At 40.7% G+C, this 27444-nt stretch overlaps 1 protein-coding gene across 1 annotated transcript; it reads right to left on the bottom strand.

Moving 5' to 3' along the window:
* Positions 1-3034: 3034 nt before the first annotated feature.
* Positions 3035-26292, bottom strand: bahd1 (bromo adjacent homology domain containing 1). Its single transcript, XM_026339504.1, has 7 exons — positions 25713-26292; positions 10804-12543; positions 7470-7876; positions 7041-7200; positions 6850-6929; positions 5246-5337; positions 3035-5057 (listed from the first exon to the last, which is right to left on the bottom strand). Exons 2-7 carry the CDS (start codon positions 12413-12415, stop codon positions 4865-4867), a joined length of 2544 nt encoding a protein of 847 aa, XP_026195289.1. The 5' UTR covers positions 12416-12543; positions 25713-26292; the 3' UTR covers positions 3035-4864.
* Positions 26293-27444: the final 1152 nt, after the last annotated feature.

The raw sequence follows: 27444 nt of genomic DNA, 5'->3' as shown, positions 1-27444 counted from the left end.
TTCTTACTTAAACCACAAAAACAAATAAACAAAAACAACAACAAAAAAGCACTTCAATAATCTGAAACATCTGCAAAAGTGAAGCCACCGCGCCTGTGATGCACTACATCACAGTACATCAGTGTTCAGTTGTACATGGAGGCAGGAGAGATTTAAAAAACAGAGAGCGGTGTAAAATTGGAATGAGTCAGTCTGTGGAAAACATTGTAGGTGTGTAATTTAAACACTTTATGGCCTCTATTGAAATACATTGCACTCAGCATAGTCTATGTAGCTGACTGACATGACATAAAGTAATCCCCTGTGAAGCCATTACATCACTTATCCAGACACTTCTGACACATGGGAAACTTTTTGTTAGAAGGCTTTGCGGAAAAGGCTTTTTATTTTCTATATATTTATTTTAAACGACTTTAAATTAACTTAATTTAACTGTCCACAGCTACAACTGCTTCTTTAACAGGGAAGTATAATTAAAAGCATTGGTTGCACAGCTTTTTGTCTGAAGTAGCACTGTGAGCTCCAGTATCCTTCCTTTCACCAACCTTCATGCATATGTATGTGCAAATCTGTTCCTCTCAATTGATATGTTCAACATGCAATTAATGAGATTCATGTTTGCGTTTCTTCTGTCATTTTAAGTGGCAGAAGCTAGCATTTTAATTATTTCACCTATCTATTGCTCTACTTGGCTTGTTAGTGAACTACAGACTGAATAGTTTTATGGTATTATCAGATGACAGCCTGTTTTTCATAAAGCTGCTCTGATGGTGGAAGGTTTTTGTAACGATGTAGACACATAATTTGCCAAAAATGTTTGCTAAAATTTTATAATTTAGGTTCATAAAGCTAATCAGTCTATAGCTACTACAGCACTGAGGATCCTTTCCTTTTGTTAATGAACTCACATTATTAGGGAATCTTTACGAGTCCATGCATCAACAGAATAGAAAATGTAAATATTTTGTTCATAAATATATCCACCCTAAAACAGTTATAGGGTGCAGATATTCATGAGCACACGGTCACTGCACACGTCACTGAGTGTGCATATAAACACATCATGTCAGATTTTTCTTACACTTACTTCAAACATGGTCACGGTTATATATTTACTTGCTCATGCCATTTCAAACTATCTAGCACGATTGAGAGGCCTGATACATATTCATCAGGAGCCTGATTGAAAAAGTTAGATGATTTACTTTTAAGACAATCACTCTCTCGTCTTTCCTGCCATGATCTATGCAGACAATGTGACTGTAATTACTTCAGGTGGGAAGAGGTGAGTGAATTATAAAAGCAGAAACAAAAGGAAAAAGGCAATGAAAATGTTTTCAGAAAATCTCTTATTGTGAAACTTTTAAAATAAAAGCAACTAAGGAATTGCAGGAATTTAAATACATTTCGAATTAACTTGTCCATTATGAAACAATAAACATGTTTGATGATGATTGATGGAGATTTGAGAACTGGGTGTGAGAATTAATTAACTGGATTGACTGAACCCCGATTAGAGTACAGGAGCTTTACAAAATGTTTTAATGAGGAGCCAGTTTGTTATATTATTGACAGTTAAGCATGAACCTTGTGCCAAACATAGTGCTGTAGAGCATGTGATTTCTCTGTTTGACATAACCAGATCAAACATAAAAAAATGGCAGAGTGAGCCACCAAGTGGGAAACATCTCTTACTACATCTGTCAACCAGACAAGCATTTGAAATCTGGTAAAGAAATCACTCACACATGTTCAAACTCATATATTATTTATTACAATTAAATATTTTTCTTATATTACAGAGGTCCATTTGAAACCATACAAATAATCTGTGCTGTGATTAATATTTTGATAATATTTCCAAAATGCCATGCAAAGAATAAACATAAATTCACATCAGAAGAACCAAAGTTTAGGTTGTGTACCCCTGGGAATGAGAATAAATTCATGTTTTGATACCCCCCTGACCTCTCTCTGTCTTTTTGGTGCAAACATTTGTGGTGATTCAAAATCAGACCAGCATCAACAGACAAAAATGAAAGGCATTTGGTAGGTGAGTTAAAACAACAGGATCGGCTCATTCTCTTCCTGATGGAAAATGCTTGGTCTATATATGGTTAATAGGAACAGGCACAGAGGACCAATTAAGACATAAGTATCACACATTTTGATTAAACATAATTAGTTTGCTGAATGATTCCTAAGGCCATAATTTATACTGTGTGTGAGTCCTAACACTGATCCAGAACACCCAGTGGGATTTTAATTTGAAATCGAATGTAGTTTACCCAAGTTTGCGTTGTTGCTGTGTGGGCTGTACAGTAGTGCTATAGTACTGTCAACTATGAAAATTCAATAACATGGCTCAGTCAGTGGAGAGGCCACCTGAACACTTTTAGTCTGATCTTTTCATTTTATCCTAAGGAACTAAATTAGACTGTATGAACTTATTCACATGAGGGCGTTTGACTGAAAGCCAAAAAATAATCCATTAACTGATTAAAGTAAATTCTATTTTTGTAGATTAACACACAAAGTTAATCCATCCCACCCTCTGTAAACAGAGTAAAGCAGAAGTGGGCAGGATGTGGGCATTTGTAAGTGATACACCACCCAAAATCTGTCTTTTCACACCACCTGTGATTATAAGATGGCCGTACAGTATATGGTTTGTGGTGTCCTACTTCATGTAGAACAGAGCTTGTGGCACTGAGTAAAATACTTCTTATACATCTTAAATTTTCCTGCAGCACCGTCCTTCTCTTCACTCACAAATAGCTAATGACGTCACCTCTGTGTTGTGCTATGAGCCTCTACAAAGCTCTGCCAAAAAGCGTGTCTTTGGACAAAAATGGGATTATTTGGAACATCATTGGAGCGTGCAGAGGTGCGTTAAGAGGTGATGTGAAGAAGTGGTTCGATGTGTCTTTTTGTCTACTGTATTTCAAAAGGATGAAACAACAAATGTAAAGAAAATGTTTGATATTTGGGACTTTTTCTTTTTTGAGAGCCAACTGTGTGTGTGGAAGTGCTCTTTAACAGCCATTAAGTCTTCAGGTGCTGGTTCTTTGATACTACTGATCATTTTCAATTTGAATCAAACATGGTCAGACATTTGTCTGATTAAATGTGTCAATCATGGGTCTTTTTTATGTTTCAAATGACATCAATGAGATGTACTTTAGACGCATTTCAAGCATCTAGGAATCAATATCAGCACACTAAGAAGCTTCATAATACAAGGCTGAGATTTAAATGAAAGGCTAGGAATGCTCTATAAGGCAGCAAGATCAAGGGCACAGGCTAGTGGCAAGGTACGTTTAAATCATTGTAGCATTTAAAGGTGAACAGGCAAAGCTTTATCATCTGAGGAGACGTGACAGGAAGCTGGGGGAGGCCAAGGTATGATTTGGTCCTGCAGGTTAAGCATCTCTGGTCACACGTTAGCTGGTGTCCTTCAAACTGTATCTGAAATCCTACCACATACTCCACGTGTGTCCTCCAGATCTGCCTGGAGGACATCAACATCAACACACAATACGCCTCTATTGGGAAAGCAAGCTCCATCAGTCACAGGAACACTATTGCAAATGACTCACACAATTTTCATCGTAGACAGTGCAGCTAAGAAGGAGAAACAAGTTGGACCTCCGTCCTAATCAGGAATGAAAGCCACTCATCTAAAACCTCTATTCTTTAAAATTATCTTTTGAAAATAAATTATATATTTTCAGTACAGAAATAAATATGCATCTTTTCTCAAACATAGGAATGAATCATCACAGATCTAAATGCTACACTGAATATATTACTCACCATCTCACTGGTGAGGAAACAAGAATATAGGTGACTAACTGAAGCCATCTGCCATGAAGAGACACTCATCCAGATATATAAATGCAAATATACACTTAGTTGAATCCAGGGTCAAATCACACCTCTGGCAAACAGCTTTGAGAAATAAAAATATTCAATGGCATTGGCATAACAAAAACCTCCTAGTCGCTTGGCTCACTGGACATCTTCACAATGCAAAACCAAACAAATAGAAGTGTGCTTTCTTTGTTGTTGTACGGTGTGGAAATCACCACAGAGGTGAATTTCAGAGTAAATATGTAGCTAGGGCCAGTAGCTGATTAACTAAAAATAGTGGGGAAAACTGGGAACTTGGTTCTTTTCAAAGTTAGACAAGTAGTTTTTAACATGTTTCCCGTATTGTTCCTCTGAACAAATTGAAGCTTTTTTATAAAATGTCAGCATACATTACGTCGTAGAAAACTGTATGTTTCTACATCGAGATGGTCACCAAGAAGCTACAAATTAAAGAGAAATCCAATGATGAATGTGATGAAGTCTTCAGCCACTCAGCCACAAAATCTCCTTGTTTCTCATTTCTTCACAGGAACTAATGCGGCACACTATGCCTGAGCCTGAGCTCTATGTCATATCATTGAGACACACAGAAAGTAACATTATTCACTTGTAACATCAACCTGTCCTCTATCAAAAGTCACATTTCTAAGAGCTACAGTAGCATTTTCTACAGCAGAGCATGTCCCAGAGTCTTCACACAGCTGCTACTACACCAGAAAGCCGTACAGTAAATGACCATTTAAGACCATTATACAACCATTTGGCATGGCATATTAACTCTTACGTCTGACCATCACTCTTACTAAATAAACGTGTGGCATCATGTAAAGTATGAACAAGAGATTTCAAATTATAATAGGCTCATCTTTTAATCCTTCATCCTAAACTTCCAGTTCCTCTCTCACAGAGGCAGCAGGTAGGCATGTAGCTAATTAAAGTTGCGGAGAATTAAACCAGAGCAGCAGCATAATGTGTCATGGCCCATCACATGCTACTGCAGGTTCTTGAGTAGGCGTCCATAGCGGAAGTCATAAACGTGTCGACAGAAAAACACCAGGTCTGGGTCAACGTCATCGGGCACACAGTGGTGGGCAGGCATGGTGTTGCTAACAACAGGTGGCACCATCAGGGAGGCGGCGCTGTCATGTACGCCCTCCCTGCGGCGTTTTACCAAGGCACAAAATCTGGACACAGCACAAATACATGGCATCAAACTCTTAACACCTTCAAAAACATTCTGCAACACAGTCTGAGAACTGAGAAAAGCTTCATAAACCACTACTATTCAGTACAGTGTCCTTAGCAGGTCCACGTACTGTTGTATGAAAAATCCTAGTACCACTGAAGATGTAAAAAAAAACTTCTTTCTTACCGACAATACTGTGCCAATGTTAGGACATAGCATTTGTCTTCAATACAGGCCACACTGTTCACATCCTGGTGACGGGACGCAAAGATTTCATTCTAGAGAAAAAGAGTTGTTTTATTCAGGTGTTAGCTCAGAATAAAAATAGCCATTTAACAATATTTGAATATTTTTATTTAACAATTGAAAGGGACCTCATCTCTCTTCTACATTGGGCACAAACACTTCTCTATCAGCTTCACTTCACTCTTACCAAATATTCCTCAGAGCCGCACAGCTCACACCGCTACTCTGATGTATTTGTTGTTTGTTAGTGCAGCCAAGAAAAGACAGACTCCGTGTGGTTTATTGTTTGTAGTGATTGAATAAAGTACAACTTGCTCCTTTGGGAGAAGCAAACACAACAGAAACATTTCAACAACGTGTGTGTGTGTCTGCCTGCATGTGTGTGGCGTGCTTACGTACTACCATCTCATTGAAACACATTTACAGTTACTGAATAACCAGAAAAAATATCAAATATAATGTACTTAGTTTATAGCCATCATGAAAAAAGGGAGGTTGGGGTTTAGAGAATAATTCTTGTGTCACTCATTTTCTTTTCTGTCAACAAATCTTATGAACAGTCCAACACTGTATAGCTGTAAGCTCTATTTTGCGCTTCTGAAAAACATATAGTTTAATTTTAAAAGGGTAAATGATTTAAGAAGCAAGTGAATTCAAAAAGCAGTAAATGATGCATAGGTTGGGGACTATTTTCAGCCTTAAATTAATACATATTTAGTGCTCTAGTGAGTACTAGTGCGTGGGAGCGTGTATAGTCTTGGCATCTTTAGGCATTATGTATATGGACACATTACACATGTGTGCATGAGAAAATGTGACGGTGCCCTCTTGACAGCATACACAATGTGTGAAAAATGTGTGTGATTAACCCAAAAGAAACCACAGTGCTCATGGTCATGGTAATAAAGGAAAATGTCAGCCAGTACAAGCACGTGGCAAACTGTTGTATTTTTAATAGTGTGTGGATGATGCTTGAAGTCTATGGCAAAGAGGAATACATGTCTACATAGAAGGTGTGGCATTAGAAGCTAATTAGTAGAGCAGCAGCTCTGGTGCTCCCTGTGTGTCTACACAGGAGTGTAACATGCAGCATGCTGCATTTATTTGTAATGACCATGGCCCAATACACAATAACTGTAGTTGCATCATGCATAAAACATAAGAAAGCAGACTTGGACCAGAAAACTGTGCCTTAAGTTGTGTTTGCATACGTTGCAGCACATGGAAAACTCCATAATGTAGGGTGGGCAACAGAAAAACATGGCTGAGGAGCTCTCTGCGTGGACGAGCTGAATCAGGCCCGGCTACACACGCAATACTTATTAGAAAGGTAAGTTCACTGCTGCTTTCTTTATTTTTATAGGGTCTGTTGACAAAACGTTTAATATACTGTACTGTATTGTACCTTACACAGTGATTTACACTCAATTAGTGGAGAGTTATGTTTCAAGTATCCTGGTATATCATTTTATTAAACATCTAATGACCACTTACCAAGCCATTTACTTCTGTGGCTGTGGTATAAAAAAAAATGTGGTTCTCACCTCACAATGTATGCTGAGATTGCGTCTTCCCTGTGTGTGCTCTGGGCGGTAGTACCAAAACAAACTTATCATCAGCTCTCCTACAAGAAATACAAGCACAGTTTACTTCGATGTTTGAGGTAGTTATTACTGCATTACTTCAGCTTCTCTTGTGTTGTGAGTAAACACACCGAGTACAGTGTGTGTCTTACCTGATTCTGGCTCCTCCCACAGAGCTGAGATTTTGGCCACATAAGGCAGAGACTTCTTCCGAGGTCCAGATTTCAGCAAAACAGCGTCTCTGACCCGAATCAGCTCTCCGTCCCTCTGGATTCCCTCAAAACACTTCCTCAGCACCAGACTCTCCTCGCCCTGGGAACACAGGCAGCAGGAAATACTGACTCTGGGCTGGGCATAAAAAGCTGCAGGGTGTGATCTGTATTGAATGATTTCTGTGACTCAACAAGACGTGGACATTTCAGATGTGAAAGTCAGAAAAAAAGTGATGATGAATGATGCACGTGATGATGAATTATCACTAAACTCTCCTAGGACAGTCAAGTTAAATTACACCAGACTTAATTACAAGCGGCACCATCTCGGCTGTGTCAAAAAACATCAGCATGACTTTCTCTACGTACCACAGAGAAAACCTCTCTCTGAAAGGGCACGCCAACTGGCTGCCAGCCGTTGGTGTTTTTTTGGTGGACGTTCTTTGGCTGCTTGGCAACCATGCGCCCTCCAAAGCTGGCAGGGTTGAGCTTCTGTTTCTTGTCCCTGTTGAGAGGGCAGCCAGCCGAGCTGATGCTGCCGGTGCCTCGTGCGCCAGACCTTGACCCACTGGGCGACTTGGCACTCTGCGGACACTCTTTCGCCACCTGCAGCGGAGGCTGTGGTTGGCTGGGGTCGGACAACGGAGTCTGAACGTGGGGCACTGATTGGCCAGCTGGAGGCACAGTGGGAATGGGGCAGCCAGTGAGGATTCTGGGGCTTGGACAGATGGGGATAGAGGAGGGACTGTGGTGGTCATTGAGGCCTGATGGGTAGTCTGAAGACGGGACAGAAATGGCAAGATAATGAGCTAGAGTGAAACTTGTGCACACAGTCCTTTAAGTAGCAACAACGTTTAACAAGGTTACATAACAGACACATGGATAGCACTCAATTGTTATTAGTTCAGCAGAACCAGCAGAAAAGGTTAATAGAGTCTCAATTAAGGTCAATTATAGAATTAAGAGAGCAGCCATACACACACACACACACACACACACACACACACACACTAAGCCATTTAGCTAACAGTAAAAAACACTCTCCTCTGTGTGAGACAACAAAAACAGGTTGTGCGCACTCCCTCGATACAGCTGTAGTGATGTCATTAACACGATTTAATGGTCAGTTTATTTTGGTGTGATCTCTCAGCTCTCTGAATCTAAACCTCATCAGCAGCCTTTATTTCCCCCGTGGAGAATGCGTTGGGCGATATGCAGCAGCATTAAAACGCTGCTAACACAGCTGTGATGATCCAGTGGCTATTTTTCAATGCTTTAAAACTGCAACAACTTGATCACCTTGTGAGAGGAAGATCTGGCTCTGAGCTCCTATGTTGTTCAGTTAGTTGCTAGCTTGCTGCACAGCCACACCCATAATGGCTGATTACCTCTGTGCATGTTGAGGTTGGGTGTGACTTTGTTAACATGAGGTCACCAAAGTCTGTGCACCTGGACTAATTCTTTAAATGAACAGGAAAGTCAAGGTGTACAAACCTATTCAGTCACACATTTAACACCTACACCTACTCTTGGAAATAATAACAGGTTGACCCCCCTTTGGCAGTAATAACTTCAACCAAGTGCTGCCTGTAGGTGTGGATCGGACCTGCACATAGTTCAGGAGGAATTTTAGCCCATTCTTCCTGCAGAACTGCTTCAGCTCGGTCATATTCTTTGGATGTCTCATGTACGATTCTCTTCAAGTCGTTATATAGCGTCTCTGTTGGGTTGAGGTTTGGGCTCTGGCTTGGCCACTTCAAAAGGCAGATTTTGTTTTTCTGAAGCCATCCTGTTGTGTGTTTTGGGTCATTGTCCTGTTGCATCACCTAACGTCTCCAGAGTTTCGGCTGACGTATAGACTTTCTCACATTATCCTGATATTTTTTTGATAAATTTGGGAGTTCATCTTCCTCCGAATCACAGCAAGCAGGTGTATTTCTAAAGTCTTTAACATCACTTTTTAACCCTTTCCAGCTTTTTATAAATCAACAATTTTTGTTTGGAGATCCTCTGAAAGCTCCTTTTGGCGAGGCATGACTCAAGATCAGACTTTTTTCTGTGTTATTATTTTAGGCACATTATATTTTATTATTATTATTATATATTTAAACAATTTCCCTCTGGGATTAATACATTTTTTTTTATCTTGAATCTTGAATCTTGAATTTGTTACTTGAGATCACATTTTATGACAAATCAATGCAGAAAACCATGAAATTGCAAAAGGTTCACTTTTTCTTGTCAAAATGTCTTCCATGAAAAAGTAAACGTTTTTCACTGATATGAAGGTTGGCAGTGCTTTGGTAGAGCAAGCGTTCACAGCCTGACCTGGTTGTGGCTTTTGGAGACCACAGAAAGAGACTGTGTGTGTGTGTGTGTGTGTGTGTGTGTGTGTGTGTGTGTGTGTGTGTTCGTGTGCAAGTGCTATGTTGAGGTGGTCACGTTCAGGTATTTTGAAGCATAAACACAGACGCTCAGACACGCAGACAGACACTCACATACTCATACTGCTTTGCACGTTGTACCGCAGACATCACAAAGAGTTTTCCTGTTCTGGTTCATAGCTCTGACTTGAACACAGCACCGACACTTGAGCCCATACAATCAGCTCATTAGGTTTCAGCTGCGCAGGCTTTGTATTCACTGTCCGGCTGCCTGTATTCAAACTGAGACAAAAGAGGTCTTGGCCTTTATCTGATATTTTTTGTTACTTCCCACTCAAGTGACATTCCAAAATGGGAGATTAAAAATGCCTGACATAATAGCTATTCTCAGCACATTCTGCTTCTTTGGCAGCTACACTAAGAGGGACACTGCATACTACATAACCTAATAACTGTATTGTGCTCATAGACTTTTTACAGAATCCTACTGTTTTACAGTAACAGTTTATCCATTTTACAAATGAACTTCAGTTGACTCAACATAAGGAGCCCTCTTCCGCTTGTACCAACGGTTTAATTTATGTATCTCTGGAGGAAGCTCTCTACATCTGAGAAAATAGCCCTGATGTCATCCGGATGACTTGGAGACTAAAAACTGATAACAGAAATCCTCTCTTACAAACAGGCAGCACAGAGTTTAAAACATGGATAATTACCCTGCGCGTGAAGTCTAACAAAAGAGCTAAATTAAGGAACTTATCTCAGCCTTTGCTACTTTTGTCTTTTCTTTTCTTTTTTATTTGTATCTAGCAAGCCTTCCATCTTTGTAGTGAGAAGTAAAAGAAGTTGCTGGAATGACTCTTTAATTAGGCCTCAGTTATCTCTGGTCTTCCCCATGTAACAGTTGTTTGATCACCATTTGCCATTTTCCACCAAAATCAAGCTTCTTTCAAGAGCAGAAACACAAATCTAATACCTACCAAGATTAATTATACACTCTCTGTTTGTTTACTTCGTTATTAATTGTGTCATTATCTGACAAGTGGCTTCAGAGGAATGATCAGGAATCAACCCCCATTTATAATATTTAAGATGAGCTAATATTTACTATATTACTACCACCTTTACTCTCAAGTCAAAGTGTGGCTCAAACTGCCCTTACTTCTGGTCAACCTTTCGAATCAAGAAGATAATGGGTACTTTTGAGCTGTATCTGATGCCCTTAAAGAAGCTGTCAGTGCATTGACTCATTATGGTGGTTTCTGCAAAAACAATTCAGTCAAAGTGTTGGGTATTCACACAAAGTAAACCTGTCTTACCTCTTTTGATGTCATGTTTACATTTGGTGCAGTCTGTGGGGTTGAAAGAGCACCTTCCTCTGGCTATGGCTGGAATCACACTGGTATAAGTAGAGTAGCCGTTGATCCTGCAGGGCTCTCCGTAGCAAGCCTCCACCGAGGTGCAGCAGTACACTGGATGTGTAATCCCTGAGGGCTGTGGACCTGTGCTGGGGAGCTTGGGTCTCTTGCCATGACATAAAGCAAGTGGTGACATGGGTGAAGGTGAGGTGTCCGAGTGGCTGAAATGGACATAGTAGCCAGGAAAACACGTGTATGTGTGTGGGCTGATGTTTAAGGCTGCTGGGTGGGGTACAGAGTGGGGGGACTGAAGATGGTGGTGATGATGATGGTGGTGATGGAACACATCGGCCAGAGAGCCATCCTCTGGTTCCTTGAAGGTCTTGTCATCCAGGAAGAGGGCCAGTCTGTGACAGTACTCGACACACCTCTTCTGTGAGCAGCAGTAGCAGGACAACACCTTGGTCTCCACTTGCTCCTCTTTAATAGTTTTTAAGGAGAATCCCAGTGTTGAACCACAATGAAGAGGATGCTTGAGGCACTCCGGCTCCCCTGTGGTGCCTTTCCACTCAGGATCCATAGCCTCTGTCTTACATAAACTACAGCATCCTTGGATATTAGGGCCCAGTTGGGAATAGACAGAATCCTCTGTACTTGGTTTTCTGTGCTTTAGTTGCTCCTCGTGTTTGGGATGTACTGTCTTTTTGGTCTGCGTTGTTCCTCTGCACACAGGTTTTTCACTGGCTTCATCCTGAGTTGTAGCTGCAGTTTCACCTCCACCCGCTGGCTTGGACTGGGTCTTCCTTTGCCGTTTGGTTCCATACTGGGAGCTGGTGAGTTTGAGCAGAGTTGCAGCAGTGAGACCTGCCTGACGCCGAGGAGTGGGCGTCAACAAACTTAACCAGTCAATGTTCTGAGCCTCCACTTTTGACCGCCTCTGTTTTTTAGGTTTTTCATTTGGGGTTGCTTTCCCTTCTGAAGCACTTGGTTTGGTTTTATGATCCCTATGTTCAGTGTCAGTGAGACCATCTTTAGCTGGATCTTCCTTGGGAGGTTGCTGTTTTTTTGTGAGATTTGATGGAAAAGAGTCATGTCTGTAGAGCAGCAAGCTGTTGACAGCCTCAGCATTGAGCGAGGCCATTCTGCGCCTGCGGGGCTCAAGGACAGGTGTGGTACACATGAGTAAGGCGTCTGAATGGTTGATTTTTGGTTCTAGTGCTTGCTTCTTGTCTGCGGAAGCTTTCTTTAGTCCAGATTTGGTCCTTCTGTGAGTGGAGCTGGAGTGCAGCTTCTTTCTGACTTTTAAACCCTTTTGTTTCCGTGCTTGTGGTGCATATTTTTCCTTACCCACAACTCCTTTCTCCTCCAGACGAGTAAGCAGAACACAACAGTCCAGTGCATCTCCATCACCCACAGTCAGTGTCTTTTTTCGACGTCGATACAACTCTTTCTTCTCCTTCTTTTTCTTTCCTCTCAGCTCGTTCTTACTCTTTTTTCCTTTTTTTACACTGCCTCCCTTCTCTTTCCACGGCTTCCCGCATATTACTGGCTGGTTACGCTGAGCTTTCACCATGGTCTCAGCGTCCTGGAGCAGATACACCACTTCCTCTTCATCCACAGGATCATACAATGGTGGGATTCAGCTCAGAGAGGGCCTTCAGTGAGCATCATAAAGGATCGTCAGATGGGTCCATACACTCTCTGGGGAGACACAGATCAGATCAGATCAGACCAGACCAGATATTTAACCACACATCAACTTCACTCTTTTAGAGTGACTTAATTCAACAGACAGACCTCTGGTGCATTATTTAACAACTGATTTTACATTTTTTTCAGTTTTTTTTTTTTTTGCTCTCATAATATATTATTTATTGTACTGTAGTTGTTATATAGTTACATATTTTCATTTAAGACGTCAGCCATAATAAAATTAAATAAAAAAAACCTTTTCCATCTCATTGAATTCATGTTAAAGCAGATTAATGACTCACAAATCCACCAGGAAGATGCCTTCACCCACTCACAATTGAAATACAGTGGTACAGATGAGGCGTTTAAGTGATGTATTTAATGTTTGGATTGATTCATTCTTTTAGAGGTGATCTAGAGGTTTAATCAGCTGCAGTCACAGCGTGCAGCTGATCTTCAGAAGTGTTACTATAGCTTACCAAAGACTACGTAATTAGATTAAACATCTAAGGACTGCAAGGACAGGTTGACCTGCTCAGATTACTTACTGCAGTTGTCTGTGAGGCCAAAAGGCTAGTGAATTATTTTAATACACTGTGTGGCACGAAATTAAGGAATAATTCATTCTCCAACATTTGGAGACACAAAAATGAACAGTATGATCAAATGACTCGTGAATTGATGATGATTTCACCAAAGCTGATGGCAGAACCACTTGCCAAACAATAGCCTCTTCAGTTTCCATGTCAACAGGCTGGTACAGAGGCTCCCCTTACAACTTTATTGTAAAAGATGCACAATAAGCTTTGTGGTCATCGGTAATATGTGTCTTTGTGCTCTCTCAACACAAAAAATACCCCACTTAGAGCAAACCTTTAAAGTTCTTGATGATTCAACTGTCAGTGACCTTTTGTGCAATGACACTCCCGTGTGCAACATAAAAAGATGGATCATCTTTTTTCTGCAGTCCAGAAGCACAATTATTCTACTTGACCTCCAAAAACTAAGTCAACAAGGATGTTTGTTACACACAGACATGTGTTCCAGACTCAGTTTCATTTAATACCTGACACATACTGAACAGTTTCTTTTTAATAAGGAGACAGTTTGTGCAAAGTTAGAATCACTTGCAATCAATGTGAGATTTAAGGTTTAATATTTCTCAGTGATTTTTAAGTAAATATGTGAAATTACTCATATTTTGTCATCATGCAAGTGTATGAAATATTACAAGTTAAGCTCAAAAAATTGCAAAGCAGCCTCCATGTGTTGTTTCAATGGTTGCTTAAAAATGACCTAAATTATTGACTGATGTAACAAAATCAATACAGAAATAGTTTTTCATGAATAAAACTGTATTCACCTATTCTTTGACTACACTTCATGTAAGATAATATACTGCAAACATCCTATGCTCCACAGAGAGGTAACCTTTATTTGCAAAGTGCATGGAAACATCATCAAAAAGTAATGGAAATGTGATATCTCTTACTTTGATGGAAAATGCATCACCTCACATATTAAAGTTCACCTTAATGGAAAAAGCAGGATTTACCTGAACTGATTTACTTTTGTCTATCTAGTGAGAAGCACAAAGTTTGTAGTGACTGGGCTTCCAGGGCTTCTTTTTTCTGAATCTACATCAGGGGAAAAGGATTTCCTCTATATCTTCAAGTACACAGCTACAGTATGTAAGTGTTGACAGTAACTGAGTGGAGTGTTTTTGACATTGCACTGTAAGTGGATTTTGCGCTGCATAGTAATAACAGCATCACTTAACTAACAGACACTATTTGCACAACTTCCTCGCAACATTAGATTTGCAGTGTGCGACAAATCTGCTATTCTTATAACACCTAATGAAGCTTAGAGTGGTGAATTGATTGCACAAAGACAAAGTAAGCTGTTTAATGTGAACAATATGCCAACCAGTTCATAATCTGGCACAATGGCTTTCTATGAAATCTTAAATGGATTTCTAAAATTCACCTTGTGACTCTTGAAAGCTGTAATCTGTTGTTTTCATTTAATACCTTGTTAATACATTCAACAAGATACCTACAGGGAAGTGAGTTAAAAAAAAAACCCACTTGGACTCTGTAGTGGACACAACTTTGTTGTTGGACATTTTGAAACCTCATAACCTAGTCTGCCATTATTGCTGAATGACTCGGTGAACCATGAAATGCAATGCATGACAGTGAAATTTAATTTCCAGATAACAAGACAACCGAAGGAGCCTCACATTGAGTTTCTGTCTGTGGATATCAAATCAAGTTGCTTCATTTGAATAGGACAAGCATGTACAACAAAAGCACAGGAGCACTCTGAAGAGCATCATTATTTCCCCTGACTACACCTTCACCACACAGAGCACAACAAAAAAACAGGATGGATTTGTTTTGGGTCAACTTAAGACTATGCTCTTACATTTCTGTGTGTTTTTTATGTTGGTAAGAAAGTAAACTTAAAACAAGGCACCGGCTTAAAAGCAGTTTGCACACACTCAACCTTGCAAAGCTGCAATACTTATACCCAAACACTCCCACACACAGGTTCACACAGGTTCTTGAAAACCTCAACATTCATTTCAGGACACTTTGAAGAAATATTAACATAAACTCTGCAACCATGAATCAAAATGCTGATGATGAACATACTAAGATAATGTGTCTTCTATATTAATATTTTTTTCTTAATAATAATCACAATTTTCTTTGAAATGCTGCTTGAAAATTTTCAAATAAAACAATGTGTTGCTGCTCATGAAGTTATGACCTCAGTGTGTAGATTAACCAAAGTGATTATCTCTCATTCTATGGCTGATTCAGATGGCGACATTTCTGAGATTTGAAGATGTGAAAGTCCGCAAAGTAGAGTCTAAAATATTCTCTATTACAAGTGAAAGCCTTACATTCAAAATGTTCTTAAAGCCACAATATGCAACTTGAGCAACTGCTACCATGAAACTCCAAATCAATCCACTCTGCTCCACTGAGACTTCCCTCTGCCTGCTCTGCTATACGCTTCATCGCCCTCGGCACTTCAGGTATGAGTCAGTATGAAATTACAATAAATGAGAATATTGCACAAAAACATTTAGAAGTGAGTATTTCTGCACTCGATGTTCAATGAGTCTGTGGCACAGGAGGATTTAATGGCAACTTTCCGCATGAAGATAGGTTGTGGAGAATAAAGTCGTTCTAAGAAAAGTTACATACTGTATCTTTAAGTAAACTGTTATTGACTAAATATAGGACAAACCACATGCAGGATGGTATCTTTCTTACTGCTTTTATTGTTATTATTATTAAGCTCGTACTGCTTTTTGTTTTGTTTTAACTCATCATGTCTTTGGATGCCTTTGCAGTTTTACAAGCCAATTTTATATTGTTGCATATTTGAATGGCTGTCAGGAAAATGTAGTGGAATAAAAAGGATTTTTAGTATGATGGAGTGGGCGTATTAAGTGGTGGAAAATTTGGATCCCACTTGGAGTCCTGACCCCTAGGTAGGAAGCACCGACTCAAAAGATCAAATGGAAAGATATAGCTATTTATACTTCTGAAAATTACAGCTCTTTTTAAACTGGAGAATGAACCCTGCCTTTACTGATCTGCAATTTAAAGTTAATTGAGCATAATTGACACATAAAACTTACTTAGGAACAATTTGGTGTCACGGATTTCTCTCTCTCTCTCCTCCTGATGGCACATTAACTGCAGTTTCATCTGTATCGGGAGTCAGATAAAGGAGGCGGCTGTGCTGCCTGGCTGTCACACAGACTCATTCAGAAGAGGGACATGGTGTAGACCTGTCATCGTGAGAGAAACAGCCCCGATGAAGGAGCTCCTGGGGGTTTGAGCTGGTGTACTGGGTGCAGCTCTAGATAGTGCCTATTAACGCAAGTCTACTTTCCTGGAGCAAATCAACAGTCCTAAAAAAAAAAAAAAAACCCCAACACCGCCAACACTCACCATCCACCAACACTACCTCCCTTCACCTCCATGCAGTTTGAGCCACCAGCAGCTCCAAACACACACCCACCACTCGCGGATCGGGATTAGTCAAAAAGCCGAAAATGCAATCGCGGGCAGCGTTGCGCACGGTGCTAAAACACACTCGCCTACTGATCTTGTAGTTGGCCATGGTGGTGGACGGTGGAAATGTGACAGCATGCCGTGGCAGGAGTGCAGGCAGTGATATGAGAAGTGAGGAAAGCTCCTCTGCGGGGAGACGAGTGGAAATGTTGCAGAACCTTCGAGATAAATCGTGGATCTGGAGCTGAGCTGCTGCTTAATGTCATTACGCGCTCGCGTTGCAGCCGAGTTGTTAGAAGCAGGCTACCCCCCCCCCCCACCACCACCACGATCCTATCATCTCCAACTGTGACGGGAATTACAGCCGCGATTCATCATTACCTTGTGTGTCCAGTCGCAAATGAGGAATAATAAAAAAAAAAAAACCCCGTTCAAAGAAATCCTGTCCGTGCTATTAGCGATCCTCAGTTTCCACTGGGTCGGGCTGTCGACCTGGAGAGCGATCCGCGGACCGAGCAGTCCACAGTAGCTGGAGACATGGTGAACAAATCGGTGAGCGGTGACCTACTTCCGAAGTGGCATGCTGGAGATAATATTCATGCGCTGCCTGCGTTCGCCGTTGCACCGGGACATCCCTCTGTAAGGCCAAATCACTGTCATGTTGCTGTTGTATTCCCACAGACACTAAACTGTAATGTCAGCGACAATTTCTCGCCACTTCACAGTGTTATTATTTTTTTTTATTTCCCGACATAGCCGCTCGTATTTCCTGTAAGAAGCTGCCGTGTGTCCTAAACACCTGGCTACATAATGACTACCTCTATTTTAACATGCAGTGCTAAAACAGCCACTTGGAAATCACCAAACTTCCCCCAAGAGGATCAAACCTTAAAACCAGGGCTGTGGTACAAGACGCATTAAGGTCATTTGCTTAAGTAAAAGTAGCCCCCCCAAATACTTGAAGTACCAAAAGTAAAAGTAGGCCTATTCTTTAAGCAACATGCCTTGTTATTGCTGAATTAAATTGATTTATGCATGATTGTGTTCATTGATTTGATGTTACAGCTGGTAGCAATGCAGTTTATGTTATATTGAACGATTTTCAAGGTTATTCAGATTCTAAAAAGTAAGTAAATATAGATATAAGGACAAGTACAAGTACAGTACTTTGTACTTTCAGTGTTTTTCCATGACAGAAGAAAATAGAAGGACGTGTCCCACTGTAATAGGCTCAAGTACTACTCTTGATATAAAAAGTCTTCTACTGTACAATCACTGTAACAGGCCCATATTGAAATTTAACACACAACACTTAAAGATAACATCACTGTGCATTGAACACACTGTGTCCCTGTAGTAAGTTAAATTGTGGATAAAAATACTCATTAAATTAGCGGCGCATTAATTACTCATATTTCTCACTAATGACTTGGCTCGTGCAGTCATAATAAAATGAACTACTCTCTTATAAAACAAGTAGAATTAGGGAAAACAAGAATAAACACAGAAAACACTCACATCCCGGACATCTAATATGCTCATGTTAAACATAAACACATTATATTAAAGTGTTATTGTACAATTAATATCCTGTAGAAATATTAGACTATTATTAATTCACTGTGTATAAAGCATGGTTCAGTCTTTGTATGTGTAGTTAACTGTAACTTTACATTACGGTTTTATTTTAGTCTGTCTTGTACCTAACTTGTGAGTCATCTGCCAAATGACTGTAAATGTGAACCTAACACAAACGTTATGTAAAGAGCTGAAATGTATCAGCAGCAACAGGGTTTGAGTGAAATGATGACATGTCAGGTGTAAGGAATTTCTGTGTTTACATCTTTATATGATAGTAAACTGAAGATCTTTGGATTTCTGCTTATAGAGTAATTCCCCTGAAGACATCATCATTGTGCCCTGAGACGTTTTGATGTTGGCAGATTAATCAATAATGAAAATAACTGTTAGTTGGAGACTGTGCATGAACACCACACAATGTTATTATTACATAACATCTTAAAGATATTATAGAGCACTGAGTTCCTGTACTATAAAACTACTATCAGGTCCATACTGTGGATTCCTAAAGGACTATTCCAGTAATTTGTTCCTATATCGTTGACAGGGGAAAACAGAGGCATGCATCAGTCTTAATTAGTCTCATTTACTGTATCCTCTTCTCTTAACGATACAAGCGATCTAATAATGTGGATGATTGATCAGTTGGATGACATAAACAAAGCACAGTCAATGACGATAAGTCAGCGATCAGTATCTGCACCAAACAGCAGGCTCTGCCTCTTAAGTGATTGGAAAGACACTATGTTATCAAGTTAGCAAGTAGCCAAGCTTAACTGGGATGAACACTGATTGTCCTCATCAATATCAGCTTTACAGTGTGTAATTAACGACTGTGAACGAGCCGAGTGTGCGGAGTTAACGAGACGTGAACACAGGAGGAAGCTGAGGGAGTATAGACTGCTGAGAGTTGACCTGAACAGCAATAAACACACTGCAACACACTGCAGAGAAATGCATGGCACCAAGCAGGAGAGGAGAACTAAATGCTTCCTACATGCAGGAAGCACTCAGTCACTCACACACACACTTTGACGCATGCAAAGCAGACATTAAAATCATTTCTGCAAATGAAATATTGAACTCTTTAACATTTCTAAACCTCTTTGACTGGCTACATGTCCAGCAGTCACAACCTGTAATATTCGCTCTCTTTCAGCTCTGTTTTTGGTCACCACCAACTCACAAGGGAAATATCTAGCTCTTCAATTAAACAACTGTGTCCGTCAGCTAGCTGAGCACTAACCTAAAATAGGGTTGCTGTTTTTTTAGTTTGTTTCCACTGACAACAGCTGGTTGTTGTGCCTGAAGTGACTCCGTGACAGCTGTAAAATTAAACAAAACATTGAAGTTGGAAGCCAGAAAAACAATAAGCTCAAGGACATTGTACAAGTTGTGCAGAAGTGAGGTGAACTGCAATGATGGCTGACGAATCTTAGTTTGTCATCACTAGCAAGTCTTTGTACATTACAGTTAATTACACTGATCCCCTGCTGTTATAAAAGCATTGATTGTAGCAGCAGTAATAATGGAAATTGTCATGATAACAGAAAAAACAGAACGTCACATCATGACAAACTTTTCCACTGTACTTCAGGTTTAGAGTCAGAAACGTGTGTCCCTTATTTCAGCAAACATCTGTACATCTGTCACTGAATGAAAAATAGCATGACTGTACACTCAACAGGATTTCTGAAGAGTTGTGGTCCACGTGTTCCAGACCATTTAACTCAGATATCTCCAAACTGATCTACATTTGGTCGTGTATCCCCATTCAACAAGATATTGCCCCAGAAACTCAATCTCAGGAGATGTTTACTGAAGATGATGAATTCTTCACTCTGACGGCAGAGAGATAGCATCGGGGTGAGTGAAATAACACCGTGATACTTTATTGATCCTTTTCTCTGCTTGCCCTGGCATGAAAAGTTGCAGCTCAGATTCTGCTACAGATCAGCCCCCGAGCTATCAAAGCATCAGCGCCCAAAAACTATAAGTTTACAAAAATATCTACAGCTGCAGTTGACTGAAAGATTTCACTATAAAACAGACTCTGACACTTTCTTTCACAAACAGAAGAGAAAAAGAGCAAAAAAGTCTGATCTCTTTAGCTTTAAAAGATGACAGATGGATGAGGTAAAGTACTTTTTACATTTGTGTTTACTTTTAAAATGACAAATAACCATAAAAGAAAATTAAAAAGTTGATTCCTGAAGAAATTAAACATACTGTAGATTTCAATACACTTCAATTCACTGACTTCAGTGTGTTGTCCACTGTGTGCCCATATTTAATAAAGAGTTTATTTTTATTTTTATTTTTTGAGTTCCTGGAATTTTTGTGCCACACCCAACCCATGCACAAGGGCACACTTTTGGCTTTGTAAGTTTAATAAATATATAAACATTGTTGAAAATGGTACTGGTGAACTTTCAGAGACAGATACAAATTGAATCTAACAATCTAAATACACTTCCAGAAGCAAATAATTCACAAAACAGTGAAATTCTGTTGGTTTGCTAAAATAGATTATTCTTTGCATTTGGGGAACTATAAATTATAAGACTAGTACAACAAATAGCGTTACAGTCTGACCATCTGACTGACTGCTCAGTGATAAGATAGAGATAAGTTTAATGTTTGCAGTAATTCTACTACTGTAGAATTGTACCAGTTGTGATTCTTCAGAGGGAGTTTTCACTGAACATAATGTAGTGACAGGTATGAAGGTGTTGGACTCACCCTGAGAATGATCTCACTGCGGATTACCCATTTGCTGTGCAGAAAGGCATTTCAGTTAACAAGGCTGGTGCAGACACAAAGGATTTGAATATTTAATGAAGTTACCGTTGCTGTGTCATGTGTGCAAATCGTGCACAGCCCCTCTCCAGACTTACAGTAGGCATAGATCCCGATGCAGCGCGACGCCCACAACCCACAACCCACAACTATTTAGCAAAGGACACAGATTCTGCTTTTGTTTAGTCAGCGTGAGACAGTGTCTGAAAGCCACTGTGTTCAGGACAAAAATGTCACATGTGCAACACTCAATACTCGGTGCTATGTCAATGTCAGGAGCCAGAGCTCACCTCTGGTGGGCTCCGGCCCAGTTCAACCCCCTTGCATCAACAGGCTAGAAGGGTGACAGGAGCTGCTGTGAAAGCAGCTCTATTGTGACAAGAAAAAAGAAAAAGAAAATGATTGTGCAGTGTTCCCTTGGCATTTTGCACCCTTGGCAACCGTCTATGTCGCCTATGCCACAGGCCAGCTTAGCTCTAAAAAACCTGTGAATATGGCCTATCAGAAATATAAAGAGCAACGGTTTACTGTCAAGTTCAGAATACAGATCAGGAGAGGTGTACAGCAGAGTTTAGGCATTTAATATATATTTTAAAGGGATTCATGTGACCCAGCAAAGCCATTCAGATGACCTGAGTACAGAGTGTGTGACAAGTATGTGTCATGTGTGGTTAGTAGCAACAATGTTATTCGTGCCTGTTTTATTTGTGTGATAACAACCTATTCGCACAATTATGTGCCTGTGTTAGTTAAGAACATTTAAAGGGAGAATATAGAGAGAACAAATACAGAGAAATAAATGATAACACAGCTTCAAGGGAAATTTGTGGAAATTTCCAGGAACAAAGCTTAAAGAAAACAAAAAAACAAATGTATAATGCGCTACATGTGAGAAATAGATTAAGCAGACAGAACACACAAACAACTGAAGCGATGACAATGGGGCAAAGCACGTGAAAGCTTTTTAAATTTACATCAAAACACAAGTTCACAGCAGAAAATGCACATCAAGTTAAAAACCATATGTTTGCTGCACAACAGAACTGTTAGTAAGCTGTTATTTCTCAGCTTCAGCATGTAGCCGGCAAAGTTAAGCACTAGAGAGCAGATACAGGACAGGAAGTGTAATTATCTTCTTCTACTGTTCCTCTTCAAAGAGATGGGGCAAGATGCCAGACAGTCTGGCTGGTAAAGAGGGAGAAGAGGAAAAAAATAAAAAGAGCCGGATAGAGAGGGAGGCTGAGCTCAGAAAGATCGCCGCAAAGCACCAGGGAGGAGTGGGAGAGTGGAGAGCAAATCTCACACCTCACATCTCATTGAGCACGAGAAAAGTCAAACTTCGTAGAAAGCGGGAGTTGGGGAAGGTGAGGGGGGGGGGGGTGATGGATTGAGATAGCACAGAGAATGGAGACAGAGAGAGACTGTCATCATCATCATGAACAATGACTCTCTGATCAAGAAGGCCTGACGCTGGATTTTCGAACCAGCTGAGGAAAGAGAGGGGAGGGGGCAGCCACCCGCCTTCCCACCTGCCAGGGCTTCAGTCGTGCTTTTAGCATCTGCCAAACCGAAGGACGCTTGGTGCCATGTGCTTTTCACTGAAGGAGCCTGACGTTTGTCAGTCACAGTGAGGGCTTCTGTTCTGTGCGCCCTCAGCCAAACAGGGTTTAATGTCCCCACCCCATGTAAACAATCCCAGTGTGTGTGGGAGTAGTGTGTGAGACCCCGGTTCTGAAAGCTCCATGTCCACTGCAGCTGTGGGACGACAACAGCTGACACTGGGCTGTGGGGCTCTGCTCTTTTTCTCCTCACAGCCCCCCTGCCCTACCTCCCCTTCTCCGATGTTTCCATGAAACAGACCTGTAATTTTCACAGCTGTGTCTCCGGCAGTTTGCCAGTGTGAGTCAAGGAAACAGAGGCTGAGACAGAGAGAGGCAGAGAGAGGGGCTGGCTAATGTCTTTCAGAGGACTACAGCCCACAGCAGAGCTTTGCTAATCCTGAGCCACTAAAGATCCACTGCTCCTTCATTTGACAGCACAACAAGTTCCAGCTGCAAAACTCATTGTCAATTATGCAAATACAAAGTTCCACAAACTGTACGGTGGCCTTCGCGGTCCCAGTTCCAATGCCACTATTCTGCAACGTGCAGGAGTAGCTGAACTGTGGGAACCAACATCGCTTCGACAGAGTCAGAATATTAAACAGGTGGTAAACTGTGTTATTTAGAGGTCAAATTGAAAGTCGGTGTATGAGAAATGACGGTAATAACCCCAAATGGCAGGAAAACTTTTTCCAAGCAAAACTACACAAGTACAAAAAGTCAAAGTTGAGCCAGGAAGTCAGTCTGTAAACGCTGGTGCTTGTTTACAATAGACAGTTTGCCTTAGTTCTGTTTTCCACATAATACTTACTATCCTGAGGGTTTATATCATCTGACTGCTGGTATTTCTTGCCTGGTTGTTGTTGTTCTTTTTAGTAATGTTGCCAAATTCCCAGATCTTAGCTAAGGCTAGGTTACACAGAAGGCATGATGGGCATCTAAGGCTCCAGAGCTCATTAGGGTCAGAGTTTAAAGCTCCCTGGTGACAGTGTGTGAACTGACATTATACATGTGGCTTGTGTCCTCCTTTATTACTTGATCTTGAAATGTCCTTGCAATGTGTGTATTCAACAGCACGGGGGCCTATTTAAAGACAAATATAAAAACATTCAGTGCTCTTTTTATTCCTTAGTTGTGCCTGTCTGTCTCTTTCTCACACCACAGCTACACAAGATGCATCAGTGCAGTACTGAGTCTAGGTCGTCTGCATTGTGGCAGCGATCAGAGCTAAATATGCAGACCTGGGTTACACACATAAAACCACAGAAGGTAGACATGAAACAACCGCATGCTCTGAGCCGTGTTCACAAATAGTGTGAAACATGTCCAGGTAATGTGTCAATTATCTGCTTATAGAGCTGATTAACACAGGACCACTCCTGTTGTGTCATGTGTATTTATCAGACAATTAAAAAAACATGTAAAACTCATGTGCACATAATAATGCTTCAGTAGGAGAAAACTACTCAAAGCCAAAACTAACTGAGTTCACTAGGAGGTGGAGGGCCCTACTAACCCACATCGACGCTCACGCTGACAAACTGAAGGGGCAATAACATTCAAAGCTGGTGTAACTGAAGACAAATCACATGAGTGCAGCAACTTTTTTTAATAACTTCACTAACAGGTTTGTTGTTTTGTTTGGTGAGTTATTATTGTTATTATGTTATTACAGCAACTAGGACGCTGTCGAGCAAGGTGAGGTGATTCATTCGCCACAATCCACAGGTGCAATGCTACATCATCATACAAATGATAATGAATAGTTTGTTATTTGTAATGCTGTGGGTTCCCAAAATCATGCAACTCAAGTCCAAAATAAGTATTTGACTATGGCTGATTTGAAGAGGGGCTACTGAAAAGTGAAGAAAGAATCAACATCTGACAGCAAAGCTTGGAAAGTTAGAGAAAAGAAGACAACTTGTGCTGAGTGGCGTCCAGATAAATCAAGCCCAGTGAGCAGTCTGAGTTCCTCTTAGCTAATATTTAACATCCCTCTGTGGGGCACTCCAGTGAGAGGATGACTGTTTTGGAAAGAAGGGGCGCTTCAGTGTACTTTTCCTATGTAGCTGCACGAACAATAGGCTATTCTGGCTCGGTCGGGTGTTGTTTTCACTTTCAGAAAACGTCTTCCTATACTTAAATATAGTTTGTTCTATTTGATTTGCAAGATGATAATGAACTATAAAGCTTTAGCTGTATTATAAGTGTGGCCTGTATCTGAGCAGGAAGTATTTGTCACTCAGTGTGTTTGGATGACAGGAAGCATGTTGCCCATTTTCCTCATCTTACTTTATGGTCACAACAGGACACTTTGTTTTTGTTTTTTTTTGGTTTTTTTTTTTTTTCTGCAATAATAAGATTATATCAAGCTTCATGGCTGACGTGTGACCACTGCACTGCTTTTCAACATGCTGCTATGACAGGCCTGTCAAGGTGAGCTGTGGAGAACTGACTAGACACAAATCTACCACAACCTCCAAAACTGAACCTCTATTGTCAGCTTTGTCTGGTCACAGCAGGCTTTACAAACACCATTATGCTGAGGAACTTACCAGGCAACTTGTGTTTCAGGCATTATAACCCTGATAAAACCTGTACTTTCAGGGGTTTTCACATCAACTCTAGTGATATCTGATGGATTTTTGATTAAAATAATGCTGGAACCCTACTATTCTTGTCATTATGAGGACTCATGGGCAGATTATTCCCCTTGACTTTGACCAATCATTTAATCTATTAAATGAATAATAAATAAAAAACTAAATGTCCTTCAAGACATCCTTCATCTCCATCAAACACCAGTGAACCCACAAGCACGAACTCCAAAGCAGAGTCGAGCTTTAAACTTTAGACTTTAGCAGAAGCTGCTTGTGTGACATTTTCTCCGACCACCAGTCTGAGCCGAGGCTCTTTTCACGGTTTGGGCGAGAAAAGACGACGGTGCCACCTGCACAAGTGACGGCACACATAACCGACATCTCCAAAAGTTGCCAAAGAGGTTTCTAGATCAGCAGCAGCTAAACAGACGATCTGTGTGTGTCTACAGCTGACAGATTATTCCAACCCCGAGCAGTCTGATCGCTCCATCTTGTCCTGCCTGACACTTTCAGTTTTGCCTCAGATGCGATAGAAGTTGAATGATTTTGCGTCTTACCTCTTTGTAGGCTGGGAAATAAGTCGGCGTGCACGGTATTTTAGAAATCCAAATCACTTCCAAAGGGGGGCAGAGTGAGAGAGATGCGTCAGGTGTACGCTTCCCGCAAGTGAAGGAGGAAAACAGAGTGGAGAACGACTCACGCTGAGCTGATCGGCTCAAGCGTTTCTTTCTCGCTCCAAACTGCGCCGCTCGCTGCGCCACGCGTAAAAGAAAAACCACCTCTCGCCACACTTCAAACTACGGCAGGCTACTGGTGTGCGAGGCCAAGTGAGGCGTGCTCCACATTTAACAAAGCTTCCGAAAACTACGGCTCACTTCGGCGTGTTTTTACACAGCCTAACAGCATCATCCGCTTTTTTATGTTGACGCATCATGTAGCGAAAACATGGAGTTTCTTAAAGGGCCACGGACGCGCCGTCCGCATGTCACCGACTCCTGCAACCCCCGCTGCGGCTGACAGATGGCTTTCACCTAGTTAATGTCTTTAAGCCCCGTTCTTGTGACACTCGTATTAACCCTGGCAGCAGTGGGTGAAGGAGCTGGGTGCTGCTGCCGAACACCTACAGTCCTGTCAGCGCCCACTCGTGAACGAATCCTGCTCCGACATGTTCGGTGCCACCTGGAGTGCTGATATACAGGAGCTGTGTTTTATGTAACTTTGTATTTTTGTCATTGAGAGAAAGGTCGTCAAAATATGACCTGATGAACTTTCTTCGGCTAGTTTCCCTTAAACTAAACTGAAACTAAACTATTTTCTTACCTTGCATACTTAAAGGGGCATTAATTATCATGGCACCACTATCTAACAAAGCACCCTTTACATCTTCTATTAGTGTTATTAAATCCATTAGTGTGATATTTATTAATAGGTTAATTAATAGTAAAAAAAACAACTTGGACCTGGCATCCACCAAACATTTATCAAGGATTCACTTAAAATAACTTCGGTCTCTGTGCTTATTTTAACCCTCACATGACAATAAGCCATTGAGTTTGCACCTCTCCCCTAAAGGGAGGGGTCCTTCCTGCTTAATAAGGAGGCATGCAGCCAGAAAGACAAGGTCTTCTGACATTTCAGCAGATACATTTGGTATTTTGGAGGTCAGTGTCAAAAAAGTGAAGTGGGGAAAAAGAGGAAAATCTCAGTCAGTTTATTCATTATGAACGTGCTTCTTTTGCTTATATATTGATTGATGGTCTTTAAGTCAAAATAAATATGACTAAGAACTCAAACCAAAAATGTACACAAGTGGTTTCAAAGTCACAAAATAGTGTGATGTGTTTTTTTTTTTAATAGGAGGGGGAAGTTAGAACAATGAGTACATGGGTATTAAAGTACCTCTGTTACAGTACAAATATTAGGAAACATGATCATCCTCATCACGACTAAAGGTGCAGAATAGATACAGGACAGGAGAAACTGTGTAGGATGTTTATAAAGTCTAATTGTGTAATATTATGTGTTATATGTTTACAGTGAGGCACATTTTCACAAGATATCATTTGAATCTCATTCCATTGAGACGACACTTCTTTTCAGTCATCTTAAGCAGTTACTGTGGTCCATTGTGTTAGAGATAATGATGTTTTCCCGTAAAGGGAAAATCCACACTGAAACAGAACTCCAATGTATTATTCAAATGCAGTGAGATAGTTCGACTGTCTCCTTTCTGACTTTCCTCGAAATAAGGAGCTCTGTGTTTCAGTAGATACAGAGCAACATGTTTGT

This window comes from Anabas testudineus, chromosome 22, assembly GCF_900324465.2.
Source record: "Anabas testudineus chromosome 22, fAnaTes1.2, whole genome shotgun sequence".
Classification (NCBI taxonomy): Eukaryota; Metazoa; Chordata; class Actinopteri; order Anabantiformes; family Anabantidae; genus Anabas; species Anabas testudineus.
This window is presented reverse-complemented; position numbering and strand designations above follow the sequence as displayed.

Coding starts and splice junctions, on each gene's coding strand:
- bahd1 (XM_026339504.1), bottom strand. CDS start 12,415: ATGGTGAAAGCTCAGCGTAACCAGCCAGTAATATGCGGGAAGCCGTGG. Junction 7,877..10,803: donor TAAACATGACATCAAAAGAG/GTAAGACAGGTT, acceptor TCCCGTCTTCAG/ACTACCCATCAGGCCTCAAT. Junction 6,930..7,040: donor GTGGGAGGAGCCAGAATCAG/GTAAGACACACA, acceptor TATTTCTTGTAG/GAGAGCTGATGATAAGTTTG.